At 43.6% G+C, this 20,084-nt stretch overlaps 1 protein-coding gene across 6 annotated transcripts in view; it reads left to right on the top strand.

The window, feature by feature from the left end:
- Nucleotides 1-20,084, top strand: part of NFIA (nuclear factor I A) — a 258,085-nt gene that overhangs the window by 148,256 nt on the left and 89,745 nt on the right. For all 6 annotated transcript variants that reach the window (XM_080623780.1, XM_080623779.1, XM_080623778.1 and 3 more), the window contains exon 4: nt 17,250-17,324. In XM_080623780.1, coding sequence (XP_080479906.1) covers nt 17,250-17,324 — 75 coding nt within the window. The remainder of the gene's footprint in view (nt 1-17,249; nt 17,325-20,084) is intronic.

Genomic DNA, 20,084 nt, shown 5'->3' with positions numbered 1-20,084 from the left:
GAAGGTGTCCCTGCCTGTGGCAGGGGTTGGAGCTGGATGAGCTTTGAGGTCCCTTCCAACACAAACCAGGCTGGGATTCTGTGGTTTGGATGTGAATGTCAGAGTGCAGCACAGGGCCGCTGCTGAGGGCTGCGATAAGGGATCGTGCATTCTCACTCACACTCACGTGTTCTTTTGTTCTGACTTCCTGACCGACACAGGAGGTGCTCTGTTGACTCTAGGCCTTTCCAAATGCATATCTATACTATGAAAATGTATATTGCTATTTCACACCTTCCTCTGGTTTCTGTGTGTGGTGTAGTGTAGTGCCTGGGTGAATCATACCTTAGCTTAGAAGTACAAGGTGATTTTCCTTCACATAGATTCTAACCTTTGTATGCATAGTTGGTTTGCACACTCAGAAATAATCTATATATTGTGGCTGCCCCATCCCTGGCAGTGTTCAAGGCCAGGCTGGACGGGGCTTGGAGCAAGCTGCTCTAGTGGAAGGTGTCCCTGCCTATGGCAGGGGTTGGAACTGGATGAGCTATAAGGTCCCTTCCAACACAAACCAGTCTGGGGTTCCATGATCCATGTTGTACATCCATGATCTGCACGTTGTACAGGTTCATGGGTTAATCAGGTGCTTTCCAAGCACCTTAATTTTGTAAGTCTGAAGTTGTGTACCTGAACGGAGGTGCACATGAAGAGCAATGCACAGCTCCTTTATGCTAGACTGTTGCTGTTGTCAAGGGAGGACAGTTTGGTGATACCAGGGTCCCAGACAAAGCCTCATCGCTTCTATAGATACTAGGTTTTAATTGCAGGTACAACTTTCTAGTGGCAGAAGTTGCTAGACAGGAAATGGAAAGCAAGTTTAGGGTGAGTCTCACCGAGCTGCGAGAATAAAATCCCCTTGGAAGCCTGGCCGTAGTGTGAGCGAAATGGAAAAGTACCGGATCCGTTTCTTGGAAAGTGAGAAGGAGACTTTTATTTGCCATGGTTTGCAAATATTTTCCCAGGAGTGCTGCGGCAAAAGGGGGCAGGAGGAAGGTGAGGCGAGTGAGCCACGCTTGTAAACACACTCCTTCAGCCCTGCCATTGTTATCTGGGACACAAAGGGTGCCGCGAGTTGTTTACAGCAGTCCATGTTATTCCTCTCAGCTCCCTTTTTTCCCCTCAGTGCCCTATCTTCAGTTATACAACTTTTTTTTAATGGGCTGTGATAGTGTCCGGGTAGATGGTGGTGGTGGGGTGGTGGAAAGGTGCTGGTTGATTAAATGTGCTGCTTACACCGTGCGTTTCGTGTCTGCTGTCTTAACATCTTTCTGTTAACCACTGTTGCAACTGAAGAAAAGGCTGAAGTTTGACAGTTGGGAGTTACAGCCGAGTATGTGCTGTAAACTCTATCATCCCTCTGCCTTCCCTCTTTCTCCCCCTCCTGCTGAAACCAAATGATTTATAAAATGCTTTCACATTCTTGAGTGAGTTCACACTATCACCTCCAGGCACTGCACTGAGGAGTCTTAGGAGTGGATGGGAACACACGTCTGATAGCTGGCATTTTTCTCTGAAAGGGAAAAAAAAAAAAAGAAGGAAAAAAAAAGGAAAAAAAAAAAGACTGATTAAATTTAAAGGAGAAAAGTTTCCAGCTGTGCTCCAGCGTAAATCTGTAGTCAGTGAAGCACTTGCTGGTAAACAAGAGATGTACATGGTTATAGTGGGGTTTTATTATTACACACTGCCATTGTTTTCCATTTTCATAAGATTGAATTAATGCAATCATTTTAGAGTGCCTCTAATCATTACCTCCCACCCTGCCTCACTCATACTTGAAGAGAGGGGACCTGCTTCAAGCCACACTCTGGGATGAGAAGTCGGCACCTTGCTCCTTGCACAGAAGGCACAAGAAATGATGGGGCTGCTACAGAGAATCCAAACGTATCTCTTCTCTCTCTATGGCCCTTGCAGAAGACATGGCTGCATCCCAACCTGTGGCCACGGCGTGCCCTCCCATGGGCTCACTGCCATGTCATCCCCCAGCAGTGTCCCTCCCTACAGTGCCTACTCATTGCAGTGCTGCGTGACAGCAGGAGAATCATAGAATCCCAGACTGGTTTGTGTTGGAAGGGACCCTAAAGGGGACTGGAAGGGACCCTAAAGGGGACTGGAAGGGACCTTAAAGCCCATCCAGTTCCAACCCCTGCCACGAGCAGGGACACCTTCCACTGGAGCAGCTTGCTCCAAGCCCCTGTGTCCAACCTGGCCTTGAACACTGCCAGGGATGGAGCATTCACCCAGTGCCTCACCACTGTCACTAGGTGAGCCAGGGCACAGGCCGGCAGTTCCCTACCAGCCAGGCACAAGGGTGTCAGTCAGCACTATCTTCCAGACCATGGCAGATCAAACCCTTTGCTGTCCTTTCTTCTCCTAGGATAGTAAGGAAGGAATACTTCCTATGTAGCTGTAACACTCATTCGCAGGGAATCTGAACCACTGTCCCCGTTATTTTTCTACTTACCCTTAAAATCTTACCTGTAACAGAAGGCTCTTTGACAGCTGCATCCCCATCTGAAAACCTGCTGGTGTTTGGAGGGTGTCCCCACCTGACCAGCTTTGCAGTGCAGACCTCCTGCAATTTGCCCACATGTTATGTACCTCAGAGTCCTTAAAAATCAGGGAATTCACTTTTAGGAAGTTTCCAATAGCAGAATGCAGAGAGCTATCGACATTCCCCACACCATGCAGAGGGGAGCCAATTTTATCGTACAGCAGAGCATGCCATAGTTTAAGCTGCAGGAGGAAGGGCAGAGGTGGGAAGCAGGAAAGGATGGATGGCAGATTGATGGCTGTGTTTTGAGGCAGGAGGGGAACCCCACAGATTTGAGGAAGGGAAGTCTTAGGGCAGTGTGCTGGTAGTGGCCCAGAGCTTAATTTAAAGCAATATTAAAAGGGATGGAAAGAGTATGACAACCTGAGCATAGTGAATCCAGATTTCTGCCTCTCGTGGCCATGAAGGATGCATTTGCAGTAGGACTGGGAGCAGTCCACTATTAGGAGAGAGAAGTAAAGATCATCCCCTGTACAATATAAATGTAAGTTGTTATTACTACTATTGCTATGTCAGCCGTAAACTGTTCCCACGAGAACAGAGATGCAACATCATTGAAAAAGAATGTCTTACTGTGAAATGGGCAGCAGAAACACTGTGGCATTATCTGCCGGGCAGTGAATTTACCTTGGTGACAGATCATTATTCCCTCCTGCAAATGAACCAGATGAAGGACAGGGACACAAGGATAACTCAGCAATCTTTGTGGTTTACAGTCTTCTGGATTGGAACAAACAAAAAGTAGCCAGATACAAATGTAAGGGTAGAGAAGCATGGCATGCCAGGAGAGATTGCGTGTGGCATGATATGGGGAGGAAAGCAAATTTTCTTTCAGTCTAGGCTAACCTGATATATGGACTAAGGCTTGGATTTCATCCCACCTAACATTAGGCATTAAAACAAGGCACCAGCTATAAACCTAAAATCCTCACTCTTCCTCTATCATCAGTGGATATACTGGGTCTTTGGGGAATTTGTTGAACCTCAGGGAGCTTTAAAACCCAAGATGTTTCAGGTTAATGCTGTAATTGCTCTGGACTTGAGATTCTGCTGCTAGAGGAAGTCACCCATCCCTCTCCTGCTCATCCTGAAAAGCCGGAGTAGACAGAGTTTGCTGCAAGGGCAAAGGTGGATCTAACTGAGCACATTGACTTAGTTGAATGGTTTCTTTGGGGTAGAAGAGTGGACAGTGTATCTACTGCCCACGTGTACTTTCTTCCCTTTCTGTTTTTCTCTTGACTTCTACAAAATGGGACTTTCTCAGATAAATTATCATTTTAGAGGAGTGTTTATGTGCTCTGTGCAAGAATGTGTCTAGGGATGGGCATACTGGCAGCAAGAACTTCCTCCCCAACTCTTCCAGTGAAGTTCTGTGCTAAACTGCCCAAATGAAGCCATTACTCAAAAGTAAAAATGTTCTGTTCCATTTCTTGTTTTCATTCTTCATGTGTCTGGGGACTAAACTGCTGTGAACAAGAGCCCATTCTCACAGGATGCCTTGCCTAATTTTGCAGACGATAGGGGCAGCTATTCCAATTACGAGGAGATAAGAATCTGAAATGTTGGGATCACATCCATCCTCAGTTGAACTCTGAGGCTTCCAAAATCCGTCCATCGTTATTTCTCCCTTTATTTCTGTATTTCACTAATTCAGGCAAAGAAGAAACGGAGCTGAAATTAATGTTTATGCATTAAAAACCATAATGGATGGCTTTCTTTTTTACCTGAATTCCTTTAAAGTGAAGGTCCTTCTAAGTGGAATTCCTTCTCCATTTACATTCTTTTTGCTCGACTGCCACTCATCAGCAACATGTCTTCATGTAAAGTCAGTCATGATAAGGAAGGTGTGAAGGTGGTGAGGCCCTGGAACAGGTTGCCCAAAGAAGTGGTGAATGCTCCATCTCTGGCAGTGTTCAAGGCCAGGCTGGACAAAGCCTTGGGCAACCTGGTCTAGTGTGAGGAGTCCCTGCCCATGGCAGGGGATTGGAACTGGATGATCTTAAGGTCCCTTCCAGCCCAAACCATTCTATGATTCTATGATTTACATGCAGAGTGCTGTAGAACAAGCCCCATGGCTGTCACAGGGCAGGTGAACCAGGCTTCTAAGCGTGGTCCAAAATACGGAGCCATGGCCACTGCAGTATCTTCAAACTGTCTTAAATACATGTGGATCAGACATCTGACATAGGGAGTCCACCCCACTGCCACATTTCTGCATCCCTGTGTATGGCACAGTGCCCGACAAGACTGATTTCTGGAGGCATATAAGAGGGTCTAGAGAGCCAAGCTTTCTACCATAGGAAGAGGACTGCATAATCTTAGCTGACCAACCCAGCCTTTAGCAACAGATTCATCTCAGGTCCTCACCTTAAACCAGAAGTGTGTCTTCAGTTGCTGGAGGCAGCCTTTTGAAGTGAGATATCCCACCACTGTCATCTCAGTTCCGCCTCCCCTGGAAACCCATATCTGCCACACATGGGATGAAATTAGATAAGGACTAAGAAGGTCCCTCTCTGCCCCTTCTGTTAACTTTGTTAATCTTGAATCCCTCACAATACACTCACAATTTGTGAACTCTGAGGCCCTCTTTGGGCAGATTTCACAGAGAACATAAAGTCGGTCCATGTTCTGGCCTGACCTTGGCCTGAACCTGAGAAAGTGAATGCCCCAATCACACCAACATGTGTCTGTAGAAGTACAGTAAACACAAATGGGGGTCACTGGCCCTCTCTGTCATACAGTCCCAGGCCAGGAGTCTAGAGGTTTGGGCTGTCGGCCTGAGTACTTGTTAATAAATGTCCATTCTTAGTCTGTAAAGGAATGCAGACAGGGCATCCTGCCCTACAAAACACAAACCTAGAATAAAACAGAAAGAGACTCTCTGTCCAGCAGTCTCTTCTCACTGGATTTATGCTGTTTGGGAAGTGGCTGGGGGAATGATCCACTAATACACTGTGTGTTCTGCACCGCTGTCTGTAGGTGTAGTTGCCTGCCTAACCTCATATGCATCAGTCCTTGGGAAGTCAGTTGATAAGGCGGGGGGGCTTCCTCCTTTACACTTGCAGGAGGCAGAGACCTGGCAGAGCATGGACTGTGGGGCAGGAAAGCCTGGGTCATGCAGTGTTGCTTCTAGGAGGGTGCAGTTCTTTGTGTGTGCATCTTCATGCTCCCAGTGGGGTCAGTCAGAAGATGAGGGGGTGACAGGTTCCTTGTAGAGACTCATTGGTGCCTTTGCTCGTCATTCCACCCTTTTGTTCTTCTCCGGGGTGTCCTACGTAATTCAGGTGAAGTTGATGCAGACCTTGGTGGCCCCTCAGAGGTTCAGTGCTCAGACAAGGTGCTTTTGTTCTCTGCTAGCAGGCAATGATGACAACCCCTTCAGTTCCCAGCCCTTGGTAGGCAGTGCCTCTGTGGAGAGGGTGATGCTGCAGTGGGTGTCACTCTGCTGTCTGGACAGGAGTTGTAAGCCCAGACTTGTTGGGCACATGGGGTTTGACAGCAGTGGCCTGATCAGCATCCATAAGCACCAAGTTTTGTTCTCTAGATCTTGTGCAACTTGACATGTCCATAGACAGGCATTACCGTGCTTCCAGACCCATCCCTTTCTGTCTTCTCTGCCAGCAGTATATCAAAGCTTTATTCCAGAGACGTACCTTGGTACCCTGCTGGAGAAAAGCTCATGAGATTCCCCTCATCTTTCATACAGGGATCTCTGAGGGTGGCCCTGATTGAACTTCATGACTGCTGTGATGTGGACAGTCAAAGACAGACTGTGCATGTGTTGTCATGGTCTAACTTAGTGGGCAGTCTCTTCCCTCCCCAGCCACAAGGATAACTGACATGTAAAACTCGTGGAAGTCAGTCTACTTGGGACTAAAACTTATCAAAGTTAAGAGATTATTGTTCTATACAAAGAACAGACTTTGTATCAGCAGCCTTTTGGAGAGAAAACTCCAGGCAGTACAATGGGAAGGGCAACAGGTAAACAGAGTAACATTATTTGCATGGGGTTTATTGTGAATTAAAGTTTGCTCACCAGTGGTGTCAGCAGAGGAGGTGTAAGAAGCAACAGTGAAGGGAGAGGAAAGCCTGTGGGGAAAGGTGGAGCTAGCTGATCCTTGTGTCTTGGCTTCCATGGCCAGCATCCTTATTTTCCCGTCACATTTATATTATCTAATCTTCAGTAGATATTTCTACAGCTTCCATTATCTTGGTGTCCAGCCAGAGTCTTTTAAAAGTGCCTTGTTGTGAAGGGACAGGAGTGCCAGGAAGGGAGGATGAGAGGAAACAGCTGATGAAGTCACCAGGGTTTGTGTCCATATCACCCAGCAAAGTGGGGCAGGAAAGCAGCCCACCCTCGCCTGACCCCGGCCCCACCACTTCCTCCTGGATGCTGGGCTTTTCTAGAGAATTCTGCCACATGCTCTGAATAGCTGGATTATTCCTATGACCATAAATTAACATGCTAATTACACAAAACCAACCGAACAACCCTTTTCATAGCCCGCAAACTCTGTGTCCACAGGGCTTGAGACTCCGTCACTTCAGCCCTAAGCTGTCTGCAGAGTAACCTCGGGGGCTACGTTTAGAGCTACCCCCAGCCAAGGAAGGGTTTTATAGATCCCAAAATAATTACAGCATTGCTGAGCCTAGTTGTATAATTCCTTGGCAATACACTAATTAAAACTAGATATTTACACACAACGCTTATTTAAACTTCAGACTTATTTAAAAGAACCTGCAGACTTCTAATAACTATATATCCTGGCTTTATTGAGGACCCTGTTTTTCATGCAGATCGAATTCTCCAGCACTGTTATGAACATAAACGAGCCCACGGCTTTATGTGAGGACTGAATCCTTCCAGGGCATCTGAATCATCCTGGTATTTCATTTCGCCATCTAAAAATTGGTTTTAAAATACTACATTTCATTTAACTTGCTGCCTTATGGCAATTAGAGATCACTCTGTGTTGACTAGGAGCGGAGAGTCCAGCAGAGCTGAATGTTTTAATGTGATGAATAGCGTTAGGAGCTCAAAGGAAAGTCAGATGCATGTCAACACTGATCAGAGCTGTTCTGCTGCTCAGAATGACTGTTCATGAGACTTGTTTCATGATAAACTTCCTCAGAACATGATGTTACTGGAAAAAAAATGATCCTCTCTGAGAAACACGCAGGTGACACAGTTGAGTCAGCAGCTTGCAGCAGTGACACAGGCTTACGTGTGTAAAAATCCCCACTGAACTTTTGTCTTCTGCATGTGTGTCACAGCCTGAAAATCTGTCGCCACAAAAGCGTCCCGTCTCCTGCCTTCACTCGCTTGCTGTTTATCTTTCCACCACCCTGATGGAGAGGTAGATTCAAGTCTTTAACAGTCACAAAACTTCCCTCTTTCATCAGTAATTCACCGTATAAGCGTTAGTGTCTCCAGTGAGCGCTGATACCTTTGGGGAAATGATAAACATGGAAAAAGAACAGACCGCTGTGGAAACCAGAAAATCCTACCTCCCGCATGAGGGGGTTTAATTACTGAAGTTGCAAGCATTTCCCCGTGCACAAGCATCTCGGCATTCATAGGTGGAAAGCACCTCATGCTGTGTTTGAAATATCAACTGGCTATAAAAGAAGGCTTTGTGCTTCACCATGGACCTTTCTTAGCCTCCTGCAGATGGTCCCTATTGCTGAAAAGAGACATGACTTGTGAGACGGGGAGACCTCCGCGCCGTTTCTTCGTGCTGCCTCTAATCCTCCTTTACACCCCTAAAGGGCTTCGGCCCTTAAGCCTTTACCCTCTTTCTCCTAAATATGAAAATTATTTTCCTGAGTGTCATACCGTATTAAAGCAGAATGAAAATGGGTTTAACAATTGCTGGCATGGGGCTTCTGTACAGCCTGTGTGTCACAAATCATGTCACTTTTCAGCAATAGGGCTGCTGCCAGCGGGAGGCTCAGAAATGCTCATGTTAATCAAAAATTTTAATTTCAAATCAAATTGACAGTTTACACATGGTGAGAAATGCTTCTCACCATGTGATATTTCAGTATGCTACACTGGGCAAAATGGGTGCACTTCCCTGTTAAGAATTTTGACTGCAGTATCTGCAAATTTATGGGTTTCAGTGTATTGGGTATGGTGAGTAGTTGATCTAAGGGAGCCCCTTGGAGAATAGGAGACAGAAGGGTTTTCATGCAGCCTGGCACTGGTGAGCCGCTGTTGGCACATGCTGCTGGAGAAATGACAGGTATTCAATAAACATCACCATGGTTAAGAGGAAGATTTAAAGGAGGGAGGGGCTGCAGTGCTATAAACAGGATTTGAAACAAATGTGCTTATTTCAGCCCGTGATTAGTCTGAATACCAAAGTATTCCACACCAGTTTTTAAATATCCTTCCATTTATTTTCACACGGATGTTCTTCACACAATAATATTGATGGCACTAATGCTGTAGCTAAATCCTAATTTGAACTAGTGTAAACCCAAGTAAACTCTGCATGTATGAGGCACGCTCCATCAGCGTGAAGACCAGAACATAGCTCCGTGTCGTGCTTATGGCATGCAGCCCCAGCATCAGCTCCCACCAGACCTAACAGCAGCTTCCTAGAAGTCAGCGGTCAGAAATCAGGAGGCAAATTTCAGCTGATGCTTGATGAGGTACAAAGAGGAGCAAGGACGGTTGATGGAGCATGTGCGATCGGCCCCAGATGAACGAGTTGTAGAAATCAATGTTTTCAGGCTGTACCAGAAATACGATGCTGACATCAAAAAATGACCAGCTGGAAAGAAATTATCCTTACATTATTCTCCTTAGGATGTTTTTCAGCTCGCTGGGGGGTCCTGAGGTTAATGCAATGCCTAGCTCGTGCCATTAGGGTTGCATTTTACAAAGGCCTTGCAGGGGGTAAGGCACAGGGACAGCAGGACCCACCTTCTTCTATCTCCCCCTCCATTCCCTTGCAAGGGGAAAAGGGTGGATGGGATGGTGCCCATTGCTGGCAGCCGGGGGAGCACCCTGCAGCAGCACATGCCATCAGCATTCCCAGGAATAGCAGGGAAACCGGGTGGTTTCTCTGGGCTCATTTGGACACTGAGTCATGCTTTGAACTGTGAAGCCAAACTGGCAATATCACGGCAGACCTTGGAGATCACAGCTGTCATTGCTCTTGTAACCGGGGTTGATAGGAAAATATGAAGATAAATAACTCCTTCATATTATTATTTTCAGGGAGGCAGGCTTTTCTTTTTATTACTCTTTTTATTGTTGGATGCCATAAATATTCCAGAATGATTATCCCAGGGTAGATTTCATCTCATTTACTTTGAAAAGCTTTTCAGGAGGCACATTATTTTATAAGCTGCCAAATGAGTATGACCATTTATAATGATTTTTTCTTCTTTTCTTTAATATTTGCTGTTTGGATTGAGGACCTGAAACAGAAATATGCTAATTTAAGACATCTGTTGTTTTTCAAGCTATAGGCCCCTATCGGTATTAATGCAGTTTATTTATCAAATTGGGTTTATGGTAGAGAAAGAGATTCTAAATTTTTATCATTATATCAAAAACTGTCTCTAACTGATTTCTCACCCATGTGAGCACTGAAAAGCACTCTGCAATGTTAGGAGTCATCAGCAATGAAAAACCACACCAGACATCTCAGATCTTTGAATGGTTTTCCTTTGCACAAGGTGCTTACCTTGAACTTGAAGAGCTTTAAGTGTTTCAAGAAGACCTTTACCTTCAAGAGAAAGGAACTGTCTGTGTGCCCTCGCTTGGATAAAACCTGCCATGATTGATTCCAACCTATGATCAGTTCATTAACAGTAATAAGTTGCCATTAATTCCACTATCTCTGTACTTAAATACAAAAGGAGCTGAATCTCCTAAGAGCTGAACCTGCTGTGGATCCTTTGGTGACACAGCCAGCCTGATACCAGATTTTCTCTGGTTCACGTTCATTAATTTGCAACCAAAACGACGGAGCTCAATATGACACATACTGAAATAATAATTAGGCGCTGTTATTAGTAGAGATTCTAAAATGCCCTGAGTATGAAAGGCAGGGTGCAGTGAGATGTTACATGCGTTCTGATTCACCTTTGGAGAACGCCCATTGAGGCAGGTAGGGTGGATTCCCTAGGGAAGGCGTGAGAATCCTTTCTCGGAGCCACCTCCCTGCACCTTCAGATGTTGACTCCCAATGGCCAGCAAAGGTATACAGACCATATGGAAAAGGAGCTGAACTTGACCTCTGGTATCAGAAGTGCACCAGTGAAAGCAAGCAGCCCTTCACAGTTTTACTGCCTGCTTGGAACAGACTTTTCAGCTAAAAACCAAAAAGGCAAATCATTTACTGATGCATATTGTGAAGGGTTAACAAAAACTTTCATTATCACACTCTATTAAGCCAGGAGCAGGAAACAATTTCTAATCAACACTCAGATCTGGGCAGGGATTGTGCAGTCTTTTGTAGGAGGCCTCAGATCTGTGTTCTCTATTCTCACATGCTCACTTCCAGCTGTTGTCATTGAAATCCCACATAATCTCCCCGGGTCAAAGGGCAGTCATCCATGACTGCCGCTGTTAGGAGGTTATGCTGATTTCTGTTGTCAAATATTGGCCCTTTTCTCTTTCAATCACTCCCATTCTACTTTTTTTAACAAGAAAGATCCAGCCTAGAATTGTATTACATGACTTTAAAGTCTTAAAAGTGTTCCTCTATTGTACTAACACGACATGCCCTGGACGGTCTAATCCATCCTGCTATGGGCCACAAAGAAAGTTCTGGTGCTTCTTAAAACCTCAGCCAAAGGCAGGTAGGTGAGTGGAGAGTATAACGGCCTGTGTGACATGTGGCCCAGCAGTTATTTCATAAGCAAATGTGTAATTTGTCCAAGGTGAGCTATTGCCGTGGCATTAAAATTAAATTGGAAATAGCAAACCGAAATAGAAGTGGGAGCATTTGTCAGGGAACGAGGGAGGTTTCTGTATCACCTTTAATGTATAATGTCTTGCTTAAGTCTTCTATAAAAAGGCCGTGGATGAAAAAATGTGGTCTAATTTACCATTAAAGGTTTATCATTCACAGATTTAAATACACTCACCTTCCAGTTAAGCAAAGTGTAAATGTTATGAGGGTCTTGACTGAAGCACGCTTATTCTATCCTTTCTTTTTTGCTGGAGAGCACAGATTAGGACTAACTCTGTCACTCCCATCCTCCCCACACAGTGCAGCCGTAGAACCCTAATCTTTTAGGAGTCCTCGGGGTGATCCAGGTTCCCTCTGATAACATCCCCTCTCTCAAGGCCTGCATGTGCTATGTGATACAGACATTAATTTTCCAATCGATATTATTGCTCCACATCGTTTGTGAAACATGGGATTATCTAGATAGAGGATAAACCCAAAAGGAATGAAGTTGCACTTTGAGCAGAGAGGGCTTTTCTTTTAAGCAGGCATTTGGTTAAGATAATAGGCTTGAGACCCTAATTGATGATTACTATTTTAAGGGTTTAAGATGGCTATGTATAGTGGGATGCTGAACATGAAAAAGGCTTTAGAAATGGCTGCAGTGCTGGTCTGGGGGACTTGTGTCATTTCAAAACACTGAAAAGGAATCAGAGTCTCCCAAAAAGCTGTTCTCCAAAGCTTAATACACACTCTCTCAGGAGTGGAACAGAAATAACTGGATTTGGATTTTTCCATCTTCAAAGGAGTAGCTCTTTTCCTGGTGTTATTTAAGCTTGGATTTCAGGAAACCAGCTGTATCTCCGTTTCGAAAATACCTTGTATATTTATGGTGCGATCTAGCTATTTTATAATAAAAATAACACTGTTGGCTTACACAAGGAAGCCTGCTAATTAAATAACAATAATACCTTGAGCACCTTGAAAACATCTTCTGATATTCAATTAAGCAACAATAACCCCATGAACTTTAACCCATAGACCATATTCAGACTTTCTACATAAAAGTAATTGCATCAGTCATGATTTTCTCAAGCTACAACACGAGCTCTTGATTGGTAGCTCAACGTCTGAGACTCCTTTTTACCGCATTAATTGGGAAAGCAGACAATGCTCTCCCTGTAAACTAGATTTTAGGACGAAGGTTAGTTGCCTTTGTACACGTTTACTCATTGAAATAGGAATGTTTGCTTAATAATTCAAAACAAATAGCATTAGACAACAAGTCCTAATCCTGATTTCTCCTCTGCCAGTGTAAATTAGGAGAAAATGAGGTGAAACTCTATTTGATCAGTGTAGAAAGACTTGTTTAACAGTTCTTTGAGATAAGAATTAGGCTCCTGCAATTCAAGCCTTTTCTTCAGGCTTCTTTACTGGGATCTAAAAGAATATGGAAATTGCATTATGGATTTTCTCCCCAGTTATAGAAGTCATCAAGTTACAGAAAGATGTTATTCATGTGGTACTTGTTACGATAGTGTTGCATTGCGTCTGTACACTCCACTAAATATGTGATTGGGTAATGACATATGATTTAATAGTATCTTGGTCTGCTTTATTCAATTTGGTCTTATTAGCCTGGGGTTTTCCCCTATGGGGGAAAACTGATCATCCTGGTGAGCCAAAGTGAGGCCTTGCATGCTGAGCTAGCTCCTAGCTGCACCTAGACATGGGTTGAAGGAATGGTTCAACAATACATTTAAATGCCTGCTTAACTTTGTCAGCCTGTCTTTATCCAGCGGGGCAAATAAGCATGTGCTTTAGTCAAGCATGTGATTAAAATTAAACACGTGCTGCAGCTGCTTTGCTGAGTCAGGGCCTGCCTTGGCTAGCAGGTGACTTAATTTATACCCAGAAGCCAGAAATGAGCTCTGTTAGTTTTTATCAAGTGAGTAAAAATTCTCTCATCCTCATTTTGAACACCTGCTTTACTACCAAAACGTGACTGGCGCTCAGAGATAACCCCATCACATACAGCGATTCCAGTGTCTTGTCTTTGGGATATGTAGCAGAAGTAGCACAGTGCATGGATTTCAGTAAATTGCAGTCTGAAAAGTAAATTTTGCAAGCTTTCTAGATGTTTAACCGTCTTTTCAGTAAAGAAACTTGTTATTTCTAACACCTGCATATGTACTTGCTTGACTTTACCTATCTTTTTCTCAATCAGAGTTAAGTAGAACAACCAAATTGATATATTTTTGCCTTTTGACCCCTGTTAATAGGCACAAAATGTTTACTTCACATATTTTGTCAATCCTGCTATTTCCCAGTCATTCTTCTTTTACATATCCAGCTTCTTTGTCATTTTGCTCTCATTTTCTTGTTGCACTGTTATCACAGCTCAGCAAAAGCTAGTCTTAGGATTGTGCAGCCTGAACCATCCATGCAAACCTTTAAACTTTCATGGGGTTCTCCAGAACTGGGAATTCACAGACCAGCTGTGCATCAAAATGAGTTCAAGATACAACCCTAAGCCAAGGGCATTGCTTTTATGGGTAGCAAGATATTATTAATGATTGCCAAGACAAGCCCCTGATTTCCTAATGTTTATAAGTAAATAACAAATTGGGAGAGTTGTGAAACCCACCTTTCATTTGTGAAATGTTTATTTTCAGTATTGAAGGATGAAAACCTAATCACTCTCGTTGTATGCTGTTGTTTAATGATTGCTATTACATGTACACGCATAGAAATGTTCCTACAGAAGGAAGCAGACATTTCAAGTATACTCAGCAAAATAAGAGTAACAAAGTTAGCAGGCTCAGGATAACTTATCCAGCTCTTCTTATACCCTGTGGGACCCTGAGAACTAAAATGTCTTTAAAACCATTCTACAGCACTTTCATTTCTGGTTTTACCTGTGTTTGTAAGGTTAAGGTAATGCAATTAGGCATGTGACTGTCATGGTTTATTGGATGATTGTCACTCTCTGCAACTACAAGGAGGTTGTAGTGAGGTGTGGATTGGTCTGTTCTCCCAAGTAACACATGATAGGACAAAAGGTAACAGCCTCAAGGTGCACTGGGGGAGGTTTAGATTGGATATTAGGAGCAATTTCTTCACCTAAACAGTACTCAGGCACTGGAACAGGCTGCCCAGGGCAGTGGTGGAATCACCATCCCTGGAAGGGTTCACAAACCATGTAGATGAACCCATCAGTGACATGGTTTAGTGGTAGCCTTGGCAGTGCTGGAGAATGGTTGGACTTTATGCTCTTACAGATCTTTTCCAACCCAGTTGATTCTATGACTCTATGATTACAAAGGGCTGTAGACTTTCCTTTACAAAACCAGCCGAATGTCCTACCGTAGCTGAGATTTGTTTCTTACTTCCGTATTTGAATTTCACCTTCCCTCTTAGTGCAGTAGGAACCTGCCTGAGTAATGCAGGTGCAAGCGGACACGGGAGCAGAGCCAGTACGGTGCTCTGTGAGTAAACCACACGTGGCAGATGTTCCTAGCACTGCTGAATGCACTTCTGGAAGTTGCTCAGATACTGCCATGATGAGCACAGTGTGAGAAGTTACATAGCATAGACTGGCTTCCCTCCGAAGGGCTCTGTGGAGTAGTAAGCATCCTGGCCCTGATCCAGTGAGGCACTTAAGCATATGCTTAATTTTAGGCACATGAGTGGTTTCAGTGAAGACCTAAGAGAATTATTTTTAATTCACAGATCATTTAATTCAATAGGCAGGTCTGCTGCAGCATATGAAAAGTAGATCTTCATATTAAAAATACTCAGGAAATTGTCAATGAACAAACATTGTGTATGGCCAGCAACCATCTCTAAAAAGCAGAATGATGTAGTCATCACCTTTATTATGGTAAAATACAAAGCCCATCAAGCAAAAGCACTCCCAATTATCTGAGAGCTGTTTCAAAGTTGAAAATAAGGAAAAATAAAAGCTCGTAGGAGCATTTTTTCATTTGAAGTAGAAAAAAATTTATTCTCTTGATGTAAATAAAAACCTTGTTTGCAGATTGAGGAAATTTGTTTGTGTTGAATTTCAGCATCAATTTCAATATTTTATAGTACATTTATCTACAGCTGGAGCATGACAGATTTGTGTATATTTATATGTTTGTGTACATAATACATATGTATACACACATACACAAGGATGCCCAAAGATATACATATACACAGTTTGAAAACTCATCATTATTGCTGAAGTATAAAAACATGCCTGATGTAGAAACTTGTCTCGAGTCTGTTAGCTTAGCGACTGCGTTCATCTGGCACCGGAGGATCCTCGCAGAAACAGGGAACTTCTTCTGTGTGGGAGCAGAATTCACGGAGATCTTGGCTGGAGATGCATGGCTGACCTCCTTCCAGATCTCTCCCAAACCTTTCCATGATATACTCCCTGACATGTCATGTTCCTAGTAAAAGGAATACGAAATGCATTCCTTTTACTTCCCGTTCTGCAGGTAGAAACAACAATGGGATATGTTGGGGTTTCTTTAAATAACCCCCAAATAAAACCAGGAGAACAAATGTGCAGCTTGGGTTAGTCTTATTGCTCTGGTCAGTAGAAGAAGGGGCACAGGTATTGCTGGGATGAGGATGGGGTATGGTGGGATATACAGAACGTAGGGAAGTCATGCTGAATCTGACAAACAATTCACAGTGGAGCAGATGGTGCCCTGCAAAACATTCAGTAATATATGTTTGCGTGCGCCGGAATCAGTGACTCTAAGTAGGACAACCTAAAAAGGTATGCCACTTATCCGGTGGACAAGTAGGACTTTAGGGTTCTTTCCATAATCCCTTTATCCTGAGATTTCTCCTTTGACCCTGGTTTCAAAAGCAGGAGGTCAGCCTGGCCCACTAACTGCAGACCTCTAATGGAAGTCCAGCTACATCGCGCATGAACTGCTGTGGCCCACTCCACACAACCCTGGGCTGCAGCTCCTTTTGTAATGGATCATACCCATGAAAATTCAATGGTGGTAGGGAAATGCTGTTATGTAAAGTGTAATAACATTTTGATACCGAAGGTAGAGGCATTCCTTGCACAAAGGAGGCGAGGATGGAAGCATATACCGATACCTAAAGACAGTGCAAAGCTCAAAGTTAATACTTTTCATATGCAGAGGTTTGTTTTTCTTTTCCAAAGCCAGTTTTAGATGTTAGAATATTTTCTGTTTGTGGGAAAGGCATTGATTTAATGTTTTTTAACCAGCTGCTATTTCAAGATTTCCCTAGTGCAGCCTTAGAAAAATGAAGAGTACATCTTTAAATCTTGTTTTGCTTGAATGAAAGGGTAGATAATCCTGATCAGATGTTTCTTTAGAGAATAACGTTTAAAACGATTATGGACCTTAGCTGTCCTGTCTGTTTCCTAGGTACAGTATTTTCATTTCAATTGTGAAGTCATTAGGGGTCATCCAAGGTAACTGTTTATTAAAAGAGTCCTCTTTTGTTTCAGATTTCCTGTTGAGATGCTTTAACATGTAAAAATCTCCCTGCTGATGTGTCATGTTAGCTTTCCTAACCTCCAGATAGAAACCACAAAGCAGCCTACATAGCTGTATGACTAGTTACCCACCTACATAAACAATAATTACTGCTAAGTGGGAAATTAGATGTCACATTTTAAGTCTAAATGAAAGTAAAGTATTTGAGAATACTGTCATTAAATGCTTAAAGCTAATCCAGGTTCTCTCCCTCTGTTTGTTTTGTAGGACATTTGGGCTTCCAGGACAGTTTTGTCACATCAGGTGTTTTCAGTGTGACTGAGCTAGTACGAGTCTCACAAAGTAAGTATCATTTTGGGGCTGGTCTGTGTGGTTTCTGTGATCCCAGTTTTTGGTCTTTGATTCTTATTGGAATCTTGAGCATCTTGAAATTGGAGCATCTTGAAAACTGAGAGTGTCTTCTCCCAGCTTCTTGCTGGTGGATAGTGTTTATGTGCCACATCTTTTAATGTGGGGAAATAAAATGGCATCATTTAAAAAATTAAATTAAAAATAATAACAATAATTCTGCAAATTTGCATGTGTAAGTTGATAAGTTCCTCTGGTACCCAGCTGAAAATGGGCAGACTCAGTACCAGAGTGCAGAGAAATGCCCACACTCAGCTGCCAAATCCCTTGCAGGACCCAAGGAGTTGCATTTTGGTAGAGGTATTTTAACCAGACCTCTAGAAATGACGTGATCTGTGCACATAAGCCTGGCAGTTTTCTTATGCTGCTTTTGCAAGTGGTGTTCATCCATGCCGTGGGTACATGCATTTGAACACCTGCAAATTGATGAGCTCGTCCATAATGCCAACGTCTGAACCAGCTTCAGCTCTGATAATCTCAGTTGTGCACGGGCATACATCTTGACTTTGCAAGGCCTGCATTTTCCATTAACTTTATGGAATTCTGTCTCTAGAAGGATTTGGTTTTTGACCTTTAAAGAATGCTAATGCCCCCAACATGAATGACACACTGCAGCATGATCATTACAGGCTTGTCAATACTCACTAACAACAGTGAATTAAGCGTACCTGTCACCACCCTGTTCCATTGATCAAAGGTGCATTGATTGTATTTTGCTATGGCATAATCCAGATAGTCCAAGGAGAGAGTAAACTAGGGCCATAGGTACTAACTAGTCCTTTTGGGGTCTTTTCTGCACCTACTGTGCAGTTATGCAGTAACATCACATTGTCACCATTTACCACCAATCCAGGTGAACCACTCAGCTACATGCCCCTTTAAAACCTAAGAGTTTGTAACTAATCTCTTTAGCACAGACAGTGGTAAAAATGGTTCTCCTCCTAGATAGAAGGAATATTTGTTTGTGTACTGGCTCTAAGCATGTAGTTTCAGGCTTTCTGGGGCTGGAATCTTAACTGGCACAAACCTAGCAGAGAAGCTGTGGTTTTGAGTCAGAACACAGAGTTTCTGTAAGGATTTTCCTGATTTATTTCCTCTTCTGGAAAGACTTGCACTAGCTAGGAAATTGGCTTTGTATTTGGAACTAAGAAAGCATGGCAAGTGGGAGATACATGAATGTCAGAGTTATGTGCATTGGGGGGAGAGAGAGACAGAGAGAGAAAAAGTTTGTGGCAGACATTTCTCCTGAGTTTTCTTCCCTGACAACTGGTGGGAATTTTGTGAGAAGGACAAAGTTAAGAGGACTTAGAAGTCAAGAGGAGGTGCTGAGTGCTCAGCACATTTGCAAATCAGTTCACTTGCTGCAGTGCTTAAATAGGGACTTTGACATCTAACTCTCTGCACTGTGGACACTCGCTGGTACCTGCAGCGTGGTGGACAAAACCAAGTTACTGCCCGTCTTTGAACGCGTTTTTGAAGCCCAAAGGATTCACCCTCCCCCTCTGCAAGGCATCCCACTTCACCACAATCTTATCTTCACTGTAGGAGCCCTACAAACAGAACTGCCTCTGGACTCTGTCAGCCATGCTTCATGTGCGCACAGGACAGGCTGCTCAGAAACTGCCTTCACAGCCAGCCCCAGTCCCAGCCTCCCTCAGGGTCTGGCTTTGACCTGAGAAGCATCATGTTTCATGCTTATTCGTTTTCCATGATACTTTATTGTACCTAAACTAAAATATTATGTATCACAAATCCTAGCATTCAGCATGTTTTGCAAACCAGGAACTGCGTCTGAAAGTTCCCTCTGCTTGCCAGTGAAGTGCACCACCTCCAAGGATGGGGCACCTGCACGTAGGAGGAGCAGGACAGGAACTTTATCATACATAAGAAGGAAGATGTTGGTGGGCAAAATAAAAAGATTCAGCTTTGATCTGTTCCAGACACAGGGTGTTTGCACTGTTTTTCACGGGCTTTTTAATAATCCTGGGAGGTCAAGACCTCAGTTTTATATCCTGTCTACAAGCCAGCACCTCTACCAAAAATAGTGTCCCCAAAGCATATCGGGATATCACTTCAGAACTGACTCAGAGGGAAGAGTGCCAGCAACTGATTTAGCTACACTGCTTTTGATAGCACCCTGGATTTTCCTTGGAGATGCCCCAGACATGTACTGACCAGCTGTAACCTTGTTTACTTTACGAGGTCTGAGAAGCCCACAGCCTGACATACCGTGGCTACCCAGTAGGATATGTTTAGTGTAGAGTCTAGCAACAAATTCCCAGCAAAGGCAGTATGAATTCGCCTACTCATATTCAGAGAATTATTTAACATAACAGAGCAACAATGTAGTTGCTGCATATTTACTTGAATTGGCAGGCAAGGTCTTCTAAAGAGTGCGCTTTTCAATATAACCCTTGTTGGGCTGTCTACGTGTCCCTGTGTCTTGATTTGAAACCAGTCTGTGGGTTAGTTTCACACTGGGGTGCTCAGCCTAAGAACAAACATCATCCAGACTCACTGGCAGCTATTAACAGCCTGTAGCTTAAATAATCAAATGTCCTAAGTCCATTTTCTTGGTTTTACTTTCCAAAACTCGTTGCCCCTTCCAAAGCCACGATGGCTAGGGAAGGAACAAGCCTGCCTATCCACAGTGGTCCCTCACATACAATCTCTGCTCTCTTCCTGAGTGTGCTC

The sequence above is a fragment of the Psittacula echo genome, assembly GCF_963264785.1.
Source record: "Psittacula echo genome assembly, chromosome: 7".
Lineage (NCBI taxonomy): Eukaryota > Metazoa > Chordata > Aves > Psittaciformes > Psittacidae > Psittacula > Psittacula echo.
The sequence above is the reverse complement of the archived record's forward strand: the minus strand, read 5'-3'. Positions and strand labels throughout refer to the sequence as shown.